The 14,007-nt window shown below is 43.0% G+C and overlaps 1 protein-coding gene and 1 long non-coding RNA gene across 4 annotated transcripts in view; both read right to left on the reverse strand.

Annotated features, from left to right (window-relative positions):
• LOC122639928 (ATP-dependent zinc metalloprotease FTSH 12, chloroplastic) overlaps nt 1–14,007 on the reverse strand; it is a 66,411-nt gene that overhangs the window by 10,147 nt on the left and 42,257 nt on the right. For all 3 annotated transcript variants that reach the window (XM_043832978.1, XM_043832977.1, XM_043832976.1), the window contains exons 15-16: nt 7,176–7,295; nt 6,997–7,071 (exon numbers count right to left, since the gene is read on the reverse strand). In XM_043832978.1, coding sequence (XP_043688913.1) covers nt 6,997–7,071; nt 7,176–7,295 — 195 coding nt within the window. The remainder of the gene's footprint in view (nt 1–6,996; nt 7,072–7,175; nt 7,296–14,007) is intronic.
• On the reverse strand, nt 595–4,505 carry LOC122639929. The gene is made up of 3 exons (XR_006329604.1): nt 4,496–4,505; nt 2,543–2,545; nt 595–674 (listed from the first exon to the last, which is right to left on the reverse strand). It is a non-coding gene; the product is annotated as an uncharacterized LOC122639929 (long non-coding RNA).

Consider the following 14,007-nt stretch of genomic DNA (forward strand, 5'->3'; position numbering starts at 1 on the left):
CTTTCAGAGTGGAGAGGGGCCCCCAAGTAGGTGATTGGAAGTGACTTCCTGGGGAACCTTGTCACCGCCCGAACCATGTGGGCCCTAGCCATAGAGACCTTGTCACCCAAAACGAAATAGCTTTTCTGCTTGTTGACCAGCTGCCTTGAAAAACCTTCGTATCTGCTAAGAAATCCCATGATCTGTTTGAGCGAGCTCTTCAAACCCCTGGTGAATATTATTAGGGTAAAGTACACGTACCCCCCTGCAATGCACCCAATATTCCTCGTACCCCCCTAAGCTTCTGATAAGTCCACGTACCACCCCTCAATATTCCACGTACCACCCCTGCTTTACCCCCTAATGCCATTTAAGTCCACACCAGGTATTAAATGCTAAAAGATGACCAAACTATCCTTTCTTCTATCTTTTCTAAAATTTGAAAAGACCTAATTGCCCAGACCTATTTGCTAAAATTTGAAAAGACCAAAATGCCCTCATCTTCCCCAAATCATCATCTTCTTTTACATACCCACCACCATCACCACCACCACCACCACCACCAACACCACCACCACCCACCATTAACACCATTACCATCCCACCATGAAGCCCATTGCAGTAGAGAGAACCACCACAGTCACCGGTGGCACAGCTACCTCTGCTGGAGGCGTCGAAGGAACATTCATGGCGACCTAAATGCGGCCTGACCAACTTGCAGGGACTTGGAGGGAGTAGGCTTGCTTGGGATTTAGCTTAAATCCACCTCTTGCAAGAGGGTTTGTCATCACCACAATCATCACTTTTTGATTCATGGGTGATCACTTGAAAAAGGAAGATTTCATTTCCCCTATTCTATCCCCACCAATTTTTTTTCCAGTGAGATTTTGCTTTCATTTCCCTTTTCTGTGTCTACTGTGTAGATCTAATCTAATCTACGGAGAAGATTAGAAGAAATTTCATACAAGTAGGCATATGTGAAGTGTAGGTAGATTTTTGGTCTGTAAATCTTGTTTTCTTCTTGGTCCTTTCGTGAGATCTGGGCGAAGCTGTCGCTAGATTGCATGATTTTCTTTTCAAGATCTAATTTCTGTTCTTTAAAAGTTTGTTGAATCGAGGCTTAAGAGGTTCCAGTTCTCTTCAAGATCTAATTTTTTCTGTTGTATATATGCTTGTTGAAGGCTTAGGAGGTTCCAATCTCCAGCAATTGAACCTTTAGCCTTCCTCTCTTTTTCTTATTTATCTGTTAGGTTTTTAGGTTTACGAAGCTCAGTAGTCTATGCTCCGAAAAGTTTTTCTTTCTTCATCTTTAGGTGTTAAAGGATGACTTATTTCCCCCAAGAGGTTGTAGAGCATGTGTTTGACTTCCTCACATCACACCGTGACCAGAATGCGGTTTCTCTTGTCTGCAAGTCTTGGTATAAGTTGGAGAGGTGGAGCAGATCGACAGAGGGTTTTTGTAGGGAATTGTTACACCATTAGTCCAGAGAGATTAATTGTGAGGTTTCCCAGGATTAAGGCTCTTACGTTGGACTGTTGGAGGTGGTGCTGGAGGTGGTGATGGTGTTAATGGTAGGTGACAGTGGTGGTGGTATTTGGTATGTAAAAGATGATGATGATTTCGGGAAGATGAGGGCATTTTGGTCTTTTCAAAATTTAGTAAATAGGTTAGGGCAATTAGGTCTTTTCAAACTTTAGGAAAGATAGAAGAAAGGGTAGTTTGGTTATTTTTTAACATTTAATACCTGGTGTGGACTTAAATGGCATTAGGGGGATAAAGCAAGGGTGGTACGTGGACTTATCAGAAGCTTAGGGGAGTACGAGGAATATTGGGTGCATTTTAGGGGGGTACGTGTACTTTACCCATATTATTATGGTGTCATCAGCAAACAGACAGTGTGAGATCCCAGGGAACCTTCTCGGGAGCCTGTAGTAGGACGCATGTCCCTCCTCAAATAAGTTTTTGATGCCCCTGTTCAGCACCTCCTCCGCCAATATAAACAGAGTTGGGGATAAGGGATCCCCTTGCCTGACCCCCCTGGAAGACTTGAAAAACCACGACCGGCTGCCACCCAGAACAATTGACAACCAACAATTCTCCACGGTCTTTCTGATTAAGGCGATCCAGGCCTCACTAAAGCCAAATCTGGAGAGAACAAGCCAGAGGAACTCCCATTCCAGACGGTCATAGGCCTTTGCCATATCAAGCTTGAGGATTACATTGCCCCCTCGAGTCTTTCTGTTCAAGTCATGAGCATGGAACAAAACTCGACCGAAACTTGTCGAAACCATCGAGTTAACTCGGTTTCTCAGGTTTCCGAGACGAGTTGAAGGGGGATTTTATAAAATCCCTGGATTCGACTGGGTTTCGATGGTTTCGACCAGTTTAGACCATATTTCGGTGGTTTCGACACTTATGCCCATTGAAACTAGGGAAAACTTCGCTCGAAACTTGGATAGACAGGTATTTATGCTAGAAACTGCCAGAAACCAGGACAGACACTTAGTTATGTCTAATATCATTAAAGTAAATGTTAGATATTATTCATAAATAAGCAAATACCCCCTATTTGAATCCAATAAAAATAGTTAAAAAATCAAATTCCAAAAGGTAACAAAGTCAACCCCCCAGTTCAAGAACAAAAACTGGATTTTCGACGGTAAGTGCAATTTTCAACTTTCTAATGTTGGGGTTTTTCTTAAATGTAAAAATTCCATAAATGTCAATATGACAAAACATTGCTAAAACCAAAAGTGCGGTAAAATATTCATTTGTTTTAATGTCCAAAAAAATATTTTCATTCAGAGTGATTTTGACAACATTCGCGCGCACCAAATTAAGTTTGACCGGTACATAACTCCTTCAATATAAATCAGATTTAAGCAATCTTGGACTTATTGGAAAGCTATCAAAACAAAGCTTTCTAACAAATCCAAGATTGCTTAAATCTCATTTATATTGAAGGAGTTATGTTCCGATCAAACCTTATTTGATACCATGTCCAAGAACAATATACAGTATCAAACTTGGATCAAAACCACAAGTAATATTTTTAGTGTTCTCTATGTGAAACTAATGCATGGATTGAGTTTAAAATGTCAAAAATAGGTAGCACAACAAGAATCAGGGCAAAAAACCAACTTCTGGGCCTCGAAACCAAGGTTCAAGTTAGCCTGGAGAAAGTCCCAAGTTTCGACCGAGATACGGTCGAAACTGAGACGAACTCGTTTTCTGACAGGTCGAAACCTAGTCAAAACCCGAGTTTTAGAACCTTGGTCATGAGCCATTTCTTGGACAATGGAGATGTTGTCGTGGATACACCTGCCCTGCACAAAAGCACCCTGCTCCTCCACCACTAAGGACGGGAGAAGCCCTGCCAACCTGGAAACAAATATTCTGGCAATAATGTTGTAGGAAAAGTTACAAAGACTAATAGGGAGAAAATCAGCCATTACCTCGGGGTTGTCCTCCTTGGGAATAAGGACCAGATTGGCAGAGGTGAAGCTCCTAGGGAGAGCTCCCCCCATGAAAAAATCCACAATCGCTGCCCAGACATCCTGGCACACCACCTCCTAGCATGCTGTGAAGAAATACCCTGAGAAACTGTCTAGGCCCGGTGCACTATCGCTCAACAAGGAGAAAACAGCCCCCTTGACCTCCTCCTGTGATGGGAGTACTAGAAGAGTAGTGTTCTCCGCCTCCGACACAGTCCTGGGAATCATAGCCAATAACTCATCATCGACATGGCAACCTTGGGAAGTAAAGACCTCGGAAAAGTGTCGCACTGCCTCCGCCTGCATCCCCTCAAAATCAGTAATCCACACACCATTCCCCCTTTAATTTTATTCACACTGGCCTGCTTCCGCCTGACACTGACCATGGAGTGAAAAAACTTCGTGTTGTGTTCCCCTTCCTTCAACCAGGTTACCCTGGACTTCTGTTTCCAGAAAATTTCCTCCTAAAGTAACACACCCTGCAAAGCTTCCCTTGCCTCCCCAAGGGCTGCCCTGGCCTCATCATCGGCACCCATATCGACAACTGCCTCCGCTCGGCTCACCAAGTCTTCAGCATCCCTAACCTTCTGGTGTACATTGCCAAACACCTCCTTGTTCCAATTGCAGAGAGCACCGCGAAGCCCTTTGAGTTTTATGTCCAAAACAAATAGGGGCGAGCCTACCACCAGTTTATCCGATTCCCCTTTCACAAAATCTAGAAAATCCGGATGCAACAACCACATCTATTGAAATTTAAAAGCAGAGAACACCCGGTTGCCGGCAGCTGAGAAAGATAACCAAATGGGAGCGTGATCAGAGCAGGTCCGGTTAAGGTGGGTGACCTCACACCTAGGAAAAGCCCCAACCCATTCAGCATTTACCAAGAAACGATCCAGCCTGGCTAGCACCCTTCCAGCACCTGCCTGGTTATTCGACCAAGTGAAGACATTTCCAGCATAACCTGCATCGATAAGACCTGAGCTGCTCACAAATCTCCCAAACTCCTCTAACGATGTCGAACAAGCAGGCCTGCCACCTACTTTCTCGAAGGGGGATACAACAGCATTAAAATCCCCTCCTACAGACCATGAGAAGGAATTAGACCTTGAGAAAAGTTCAAGCCTCTCCCACATCTCCCTCCATTCCATCACTGTGCATCGCCCATGGACAAAGGTGAGAATGAAAGTTACCGCACTAGCATCCACGCATTCCAGTGTAACAAACTAGGGGTGCTCCTCAACCACACGAACTTGAACCGAGGCCTTCTAGAAAACCCAAATTCTATCGGAAGTGTGCATCGACTCCAGCCCAATCCGGCCCATTACAAGTCGCACCTTAGAGGCCTGTGCTTTAGGTTCCGCAATGGCAACAATATCAACTCTATGCAGACTTAGTAAAGTTTTCAGACACCTAGAAGTAGGCTTATTCCCTATGCCACGAGCATTCCAAAACAGGCAACTCATCTGGCACCCTGAAGAGAGGAATTCAGCGATCTCATCGATCTCGTAACACATCGGGGAGAGGTCTCATTGGATGGCCGTCCCCGCCTGGACTTCTTGATTTTCTTCCTCTTGTACACCTGGGCAGCGCTGAGACATACAGCCCGAGGGGGCAGCCGTCTCCCAGTGCGAACACCTGTTGCCACTGACCCCATGTTGTCCTCACTACCCCTGTCAAAGGACCTGCGAATCCGACCTGCAATAGTTGCGTGAAAACGCCTAAGGCTCTCCATCATGGCCTCTCAGCTTGGTGCAGCAGGGGCAGCCTGGTCTGACACATGGCCATTGTCCCTCGCCCTTGTGGGCCCCTCGATGTCTTCAAAAAAAGGCACCGAAGTGTCTCCTACTAACTGCGCACAGTCATTCTCCACAATGAAGCCAACAGCGCCTACAGCGCCATCTTCCCCACGTGAATCAGTCACCAACAAACCCTGCGACACCAACTCCAGACCCCTGCCATCAGCAGCCTCACCCACTACCGCACTCAACACCCGCTGGAGGAATTTCGCCCTCTTCCAACAGCTGAGGGGTCCCCTCGGTACCAGTCCCCACAGGCGAAGTAACAATCTCAGCTCAAGTATCGACCTCCCTCCGACCATTAGCAACCAGAGCGCCACCACCGTTGACATCACAAAGGCCCTGCACATTCACCTGAATATTATGAGGGCCCACAATCTGATGCTCTACAGTCCTCCATCGACCCACCCGTCTCGCCAACCTCCGTGGAATGGCAGGAACACTCTGCCCAAACGCACTGGCATCCTCCCTCTGTCCACCGTTGGAGGGTCCCTCTCCCCTGGGAATGAAGACACCCTCGTTGTTTCTGACACCAACCTCGACCCCTACCACTGTGGCAGCTACGTTAATCTGTGTAGCATTGCCTCCGGTTGCCAGAGACCCCTCAACACCTTTCCCCTGTTTCGCTTTTCTACAGGCCGCTACCAAGTGGCCTACCTTCGAGCAAGACACACAGTAGGTGGGGGGTCTATCGTAGACCACCTTCTGATGAAACCCCTGTGAGCCACATCCAATCCATACCTTTGACTTCAACGCAGAACCTTGCCTCGACTGTGCGTGTGCAGTTGGCCGTGGCGCCATCGACTTTTAAGAAACATCCTATAGCCCCAACAATAGACACCAGATAATTGCCCTGATAGAAGTTGACCGGCAGTCAAGGCAAGGAGACCCAGATCGGAGCAAAAGGGGATTCCCAACCGGAAACGAACTCGGAAGTCCACTTCATAAAGTTCAGGAGGTAGCCCTGGACGTGAGCTTGTGCTTTCAACCAAACTTTGACATAGTCTGCCGTGGTCGAGAATCGCAGGAGGACATGTCGCGGGTCCAGGGAGGAGACGACAACATCCCCCTGCAGAAACAAGACCTTCTGCAAGTATTCCTTGATCGCGAACAAAGATGGCCTATCGTGGTTGCATTTAGCAATCAACGCCGCCGAGAAAGCCTTCTCCGACAGCGCAACCTCTTCCTTGGAGAAGAAAACAGCCGGAGCTCCAAAAAACGTAAAAGGCTTCTTCACCTCGATCGCGACAGAGGGGGTGGCCAGCGACTTGGACACCACTGCAGCGTAAAGATCTTGAAAACGCAGTTAAAATCTTCAAGCCTGTTTAACTTAATCAGCACAATATAAATATACCATTAAAGCAAAATCATATTCAGTCAATAAAATAGCCAGAGTCTCAGACAAACACAATAGCACAAACTGAACATAAATAGATTAGATAGTCGTTCAGAAAAATATAATAGAAAATGCATAATATCCTCATTAATGACATCATCAGTTCTGACAATTAAACCATAGTTGGATATATCTAGTATATAGATAAACCAGTTCATCAAATATGAAATCTTGACAGAATAACTGAGAATGTCATCATAAGAATCAACTGATCTAAACAATTTACTACTACAGGTGGAGAAATGTAATCAAACTTTCAGGCAAAAATAAATAATGCTGTCTCTTTATCTCATACAATGAAATTTATAAGAAAGTCCAAAGTATAATTACCCTTGTCAGTTCACGAGTAAATAGTTCAGCTACTTCAACCGTCATATCAGCAGGAATCACACGAGGGTCGTCCCACTATCATTATGAAGCAGAATTGGTTAATTAAGACATCTGCATCAATGTTATTTATATAGGAAATGTGCTGGAAACCTAAGCAAGGAAGAAAACGTGGATATTACCTTATACTTAATCAATTCCCCATCTGGACTATCTGGACTATCCATCAGCCCATATCTTTTTGTCAAGCGTGTCAACCCTAACCTGGGATTTCTAGGGCTAATTACCATCTCTCTTGCAATCTGTAGTGAACAATCAAGCAAAAGAACATATAAATATTTGAAAAATAATTCTTCATTCAGTTGCATAAGTTACCATAGTTCTACACTTCTACTAGCAAATATACAAGATTCTTGATAAACTCAGTTGTCATTTTCCCAAATTTACACACATAACACAACATAACAGATTAAAGTAAAACATCCATATCCTTATCAAAAAAAAAAAAAAAAGTAAAACATCCATATGGATATTCATGAAATAAGAATTCAATGTCATAATTCATAAGATGTAAAGCGCCTTGAAGACAACTGTAAACTTTTCCTGCTACGAAGTGTGAATCATTCATTTTTGGGATTTGCCAAGTGCCAAGACACACAAAAGCTGTATTTACTACAGGATCACCATCATCAGAAATGAGACTGTAGTGTGATGGTGAAAGAGTCGGAGCAAAAGCACCCATAGAACTGACCCAGTTACAATTTATGGTCCATTCCCATTTATTAGCTGGGATTTGTTTGAGGCTGAAGGTTTTATTCTCTTGGTTCTGTAAATACTAAACAGACCAACCAAGCAGATCAAGGTCTGTGAAACACATGAAAGTCTATTCCAAATATCATAAAGAAAACTATGGGGTTTTACTTCTAAGTCTTCAGAGCAAACTCAATTATTAAAGCATTTGTTGTTACCAATCAAAAAAAAATAATTGAAGATATCGGTGCTGCATTTGTTTTCTTCTACCCCAGGAATGACTTTGGTAAAGCTGACAAATCAGGTGAGGTTCAACTCTACAGTAAAGCAAAGAATGATACTTGCACCCCAAAAAAAAGCAAAGAACGAAACTTCTTGAGAAGGAAATAAATGGGAAAGGAAAGGAACGCAAGTAAGAAACTAAATTGCTAGATAAAGATGATGAAGATTATAATAAATTGAACAAAAATGATTAAGATTAAAAGAACCTACATGTTGCTGAATTATCTTAGGCTTGAGAAGGTCCAAAAACAAAAAATAAATAAATAAAATGGAACATTCAAATTTAACCTGAACCAACCCAATAATCATGAATTGCTTCCTTGGTTGAGTTAAACCACATTTATAGACCTCTGGGAATGATGCTTGGACTGTACATATTATTGCTTGGATGTTAATTATAAAAGGGAAAATCATGTTATAACCAAAGTTGGTGAAAAAATTGTAACCTTACTTTTATGTCCTTTTAGTATAACACATTTCTTTTTCAATGAGGATAAAAGAACGTCATTTTACATGTATACTCGAAAAGCGTGCAAGATAATGACAGCTCTTGAAAATGATACAATGGCTACAACAAGATGAATCAATTATAAAAATAAAAACATTTTGTACAATTAAAATAAAGCCAATATTCTAAATTTTTATCAAAATTGTCAAAAATATTTGAATTTCACTGTAGATCAAAATCAAAAGCTATGGGAAGTCAAACTACTACCAAATTTCAATCACAATAACCAAAATGTTTTGGCCAAAATGGCAAAATCATGTTGTTTGACATTTTTCATCATAATGTTACGATCCTTAAGTAAACATATTCAGAGCCATTCGACTCAGTCGCACGCATGGTTTAAAAACTGAAATTTCAGTGATTTCGATATGGCTGAGACGAAATGCCTGGCAAATTAAGGGATCAACCTTATTTCGGTCGAAATTTCAGCGTTCTGCCAAAATTTTGACCTCATGTATCGTTTTGGTGATACGGTTTAGGGGGTATTATAACTACCTTGTCCGAGCCAGTCTGGTCGAAATTTCGACCAGAACTCATCTATTTCACCTGTTTTGCCTGTGGGAAGAAGAAAAGCCACTTTTATTGCTATTTTTGCAGCCTCACCTCTACACATTGTTGGAATACGGTGTTGGGGTGGCCACGTCACTCCAACGACATCGTTTGGTGCATATTGCTGAAGATTAGGTCACATTCAGCAGTTAAGGTATGAACTTCTTCCCAAAAATGATTGCACAAGGTATACAATACGGTTCGGCGTATACTGCCAACCAAGGGTGCAAAACACCACTTTGTGTGACTTTTCTTGCAATATAATGGTTTACATATGTTTAAATAGATAGTTGAGAAAATCAGAAAAGAGAAGAGGAAGAAGAAGAAGAGAAGAGAAGAAAGTGTTGCAGCCGTAACTATCAATCCATTCAATAGAGACAGCCAAAAGAATACATATACATGTGTATAGGGTTAGGGAAAAAGATGAAAAAGACCTTGGGGCTTTGAGGAATCTCGTGATTAGCGCCTGAGATCCTATGTGGACCCCACGACAGCACCATAACCATAACACTCCCCCTCAAGCTGGAGCATATATATCAATCATGCCCAGCTTGTTACAAATATACTCTATCCTCCCATTATCCAATGACTTGGTAAATACATCTGCAAGCTGCTCTCCAGTTCTGATATGACTAGGAAGAATCACTCCACTCTGCATCTTTACTCGAACAAAATGGCAATCAATCTCAATGTGCTTCGTCCTCTCATGGAACATAGGATTGGAAGCAATATGGATTGATGCCTGATTATCACACCATAATTGCATGGGAGGTGGAACCTTGAACCCCAACTCAGACAATAGCTGTTGTATCCACATTAATTCGCATGTTACTTGTGCCATAGCTTTGTATTCCGACTCAGCACTGGAACGAGCCACCACACTCTGCTTTTTGCTCTTCCATGAAACCAGATTTCCTCCAACAAAAGTGCAGTACCCAGTAGTTGACCTCCTGTCAGTTGGGGACCCTGCCCAATCAGCATCTAAAAACCCCTCAACTCTACTATGTCCATGATCTTGATACACAATTCCTCTACCCGGGGCCTTTTTGAGATACCTTAGGAAGCGTACAACTGCATCCCAATGAGATGTCCGAGGAGAGGAAAGAAACTGACTGACCACACTCACTAGAAAAGCAATGTCAGGTCGAGTAACTGTCAAATAATTCAGCTTACCCACCAATCTTCTATATTTCTCAGGATCATCAAGGACATCTCCCCCTTCAGCTACAAGTCTCACATTTTGGTCCATGGGTGTGTCAATCGGCTTATCCAAGCATACCTGTCTCAGTAAGCAGATCCAATACATACTTCCGTTGTGATAAGAAAACTCCTTTCCGAGACTGTGCCACTTCAATTCCCAAAAAATATTTTAATTTCCCCAAGTCCTTGGTCTGAAATTTCTGTTGAAGATATGACTTCAACTCTGTTATACCAACTGAATCATCATCTGTAATGATAATATCATCAACGTACACAATCAGAAAAATCCTCCCTACATCTAATTGTCTATACAAGAATGAATGATCACTCCCACACCTGGACATGCCAAAGGCCAAGACAACTTCAGTAAATCTGCCAAACCACGCACGAGGAGACTGTTTCGGCCCATATAAAGATTTTTTTAATTTGCACACCATCCCAGACTCCCCCTGAGCAACAAACCCGGGTGGTTGCTCTATATAAACCTCCTCCTGTAGAGTCCCATGTAGGAATGCATTCTTAACATCAAGCTGAAACAAGGGCCAATGATATGTAGCTGCAAGAGATATCAAAATACGAACAGACGCAAGTTTGGCCACCGGAGAGAATGTATCCAAGTAGTCCTTACCATACACCTGCGCATACCCTTTAGCTACAAGCCTCGCTTTTAAGCGAGCAAGGGAACCATCCGGATTAACCTTCACTGCATATACCCAGCGACAACCGATGTCTGTTTTCCCTAGAGGCAGCGGTACAATATCCCAAGTATCATTCACCTTTAATGCCAATAATTCTTCCTCCATAGCTGTCCTCCAGCCAGGATCAGATAATGCCTCTGTCACAGACTTAGGAAGAGGATGGGCCTCAACAGTAGATAAAAAGGAACGAAATGGAGAAGACAAAGAAGAATAAGAAACAAATCTGGAAATTGGATGTTGAGTACAACTACAGGTACCTTTCCGTTTAGCAATTGGAATGTCAAGGTCAGAAACAACAGGTTCCACTGAAGAGGTAGTTGTGGTAGGATCTGCAGCCAAAGAAGATGTGACAGAGTCGCCAAGAACAGGAGGGGCAGCAGCTACTTGTGGACGACGAACATAGACTTTGGTTGGCGGCAATCCCTGTGCAGGGGCTGGTTGTATAGGAGCAGGAGCAGAAGTCTGAATTACATACACCAGAAGATCATCATCCAACTCAGAAACATTCACTGGAGCAGCATGGTACGGCGTTAACTCAAAAAAGGAGACATCAGCTGTGATAAAATACTTTCGTAAGGATGGAGAAAAACAGCGGTACCCCTTTTGGGTACGGGAGTAGCCAAGAAACATACACTTAATTGCTTTAGGATCCAACTTAGACAGCCCTGGTGTATGATTTCGAACAAAGCATGTGCAACCAAATATACGAGGCGGCAAAACAAACAACGGCTCAGTGGGAAACAGTAAGGAATGAGGAATTTCGCCCCGCAAGACCGAGGAAGGCATACGGTTAATGAGGTAGCATGCAGTTAAAACAGCATCAGCCCAAAAATGTTTGGGAACTTCCATCTCAAATAACAAGGAACGGGTTACCTCCATTAAACGACAATTTTTCCTCTCTGCCACACCGTTTTGTTGTGGTGTGTCAGAACAGGAAGACTGGTGGATCATACCATGCTGTACCATGAATGTAGAAAAGGGAGCAGAGAAGTACTCTTTGGCATTATCACTACAAAGAATTTTCACAGGCACACCAAACTGAGTCTGAATTTCAGAGACAAATGCACAGAAAATAGAAAATAACTCAGATCTATTTTTCATTAAATATAACCAAGTCATTCTTGAATAGTCATCAACAAAGGTAACAAAATATTTAAAACCCAAATTTGACACGACAGGACATGGCCCCCACACATCAGAATGGACCAAAGAAAAAGGAGAAACAGACCTCTTATTGACTCTAGGGGGATAACTCACACGGTGGAGTTTCCCAAACTGACAGGACTCACATTCAAGACTAGAAAGGGAATGGAAACTAGAATCTAACTTCTTAAGACTTTCCAAGGACGGATGACCAAGACGACAGTGAATTTGATGATGTGAAGCAACACTGGAATAAGCAACCGACTGAGATCCATTAAGTAGATGTAGCCCCCCTGACTCACGGCCTCTACCAATCGTCTTCTTTGTAACAAGATCCTGAAAAATACAAGAATCGGGATAAAATGTCATTGAACAATTAAAAGTATTAGTTAACTTACTTACTGACATAAGATTAAATGGAAAATTTGGAAGGTAGAGAACGGAAGACAGGGATAATGAGGAGTTAGGATGAACAGTCCCAGTGCCCTTAACCTTGGCTAGAGACCCATCAGCTAAGGTAACACTGGATGATGATGGAGACAAAGAAGAAAAGATACCTGACATTCCAGACATGTGATCCGATGCCCCTGAATCAATGATCCAGGGACGAGAAGCAACGGAAAGGCATGCAATGGCATTACCTGTCTTAACCAAAGTAGCAGTGGAAGAAGTCGGCTGAGAAATCTGAAATTGGTTGTACCGTGCATACTCTTCATTAGACATAACAATCACCTTTCCCTCAGAAGGTTGAGACTGAGGGGATGGATCACTACTTGCAGCAGAATTAGCGAACTGTTGCTGTCCAGGCTTTCCATGAAGCTTCCAACAGAACCTCTGAATATGGCCAGGCTGGCCACAATGATGACATGTCCGGACAGCAGCTGATCCATCAGAAGAGGCATTAGACTGCTCATAACCTTGGCTGTTAGCGGGCTGAAATGTACCACGGCCTCCACTACGACCACCTCCACGACCAACCCCACGTCCACTGCTTCCCCCACGGTAACTACCATCTCCACGACCACCCCCACCAGCTGTATTTTGGGAAACCAATGCTGAATTATCAACTGCTGGTGTGGAGTCACGAGAGTTCTCACGAGATACTCGAAGAACACGAGCAAATGTATCCGTGAGAGAAGCTATGTGTTCACTTCCAAGAATTGTGACTGGACAGATTCATACTCCTGCCCGAGTCCTCCCAAAAAGCCCATAACAGCCAACTGTTCTCTTTGGATTTGCATCTATTTCACATCCGAAGAGATACGACGAAGAGCATTTAATTCTTCATACAATCGCTTAAAATCAGCGAAATATTGGGTGATAGAACACCCCTTTCTCTCAGTCCTGTAAAACTCCTGTGACAACTCATAAATCCTTGATAAATTATTTTGGCCCGAATAAAGAACTTCCAAGTAGTCCCATAAATCTTTCAAAGTGTCAATATGAGTGACCAAATCCACAACATGATTCTCCATCGAGTTTAACATCTGTCCAAGAATTCGGGCATCGACCGTCTCCCAAGTTGCATCATTTGCTGGTTTGGGTACTGTCAAGTGTAGTTGCTGATTTCGCCCAGTCAAAACAAGCTTCACAATTTTCCTCCATTGCTGAAAATTTGCAATGCCTTCAAGCTTCTTCTCTGTGATCCGATTGGAAGATGAGGAAACTACCTCTGTAACCACTGCACTACTTTTATCTTCATCACCCATGTTGACTTCACAACAAATTTTAGAGATCAAGAAATCCCAAACACACATCCAATAGATGATACCACCAATCGAATCACCAAAAATCACCCACGATTTCACCAACTGCTGCTCTAATAGGTACTGCCATCAATCACATCCAAATACATCACTCACGGCTTCAAAAAACTGCTACTCA

Source organism: Telopea speciosissima, chromosome 9, assembly GCF_018873765.1.
Source record: "Telopea speciosissima isolate NSW1024214 ecotype Mountain lineage chromosome 9, Tspe_v1, whole genome shotgun sequence".
Taxonomy (NCBI): Eukaryota; Viridiplantae; Streptophyta; class Magnoliopsida; order Proteales; family Proteaceae; genus Telopea; species Telopea speciosissima.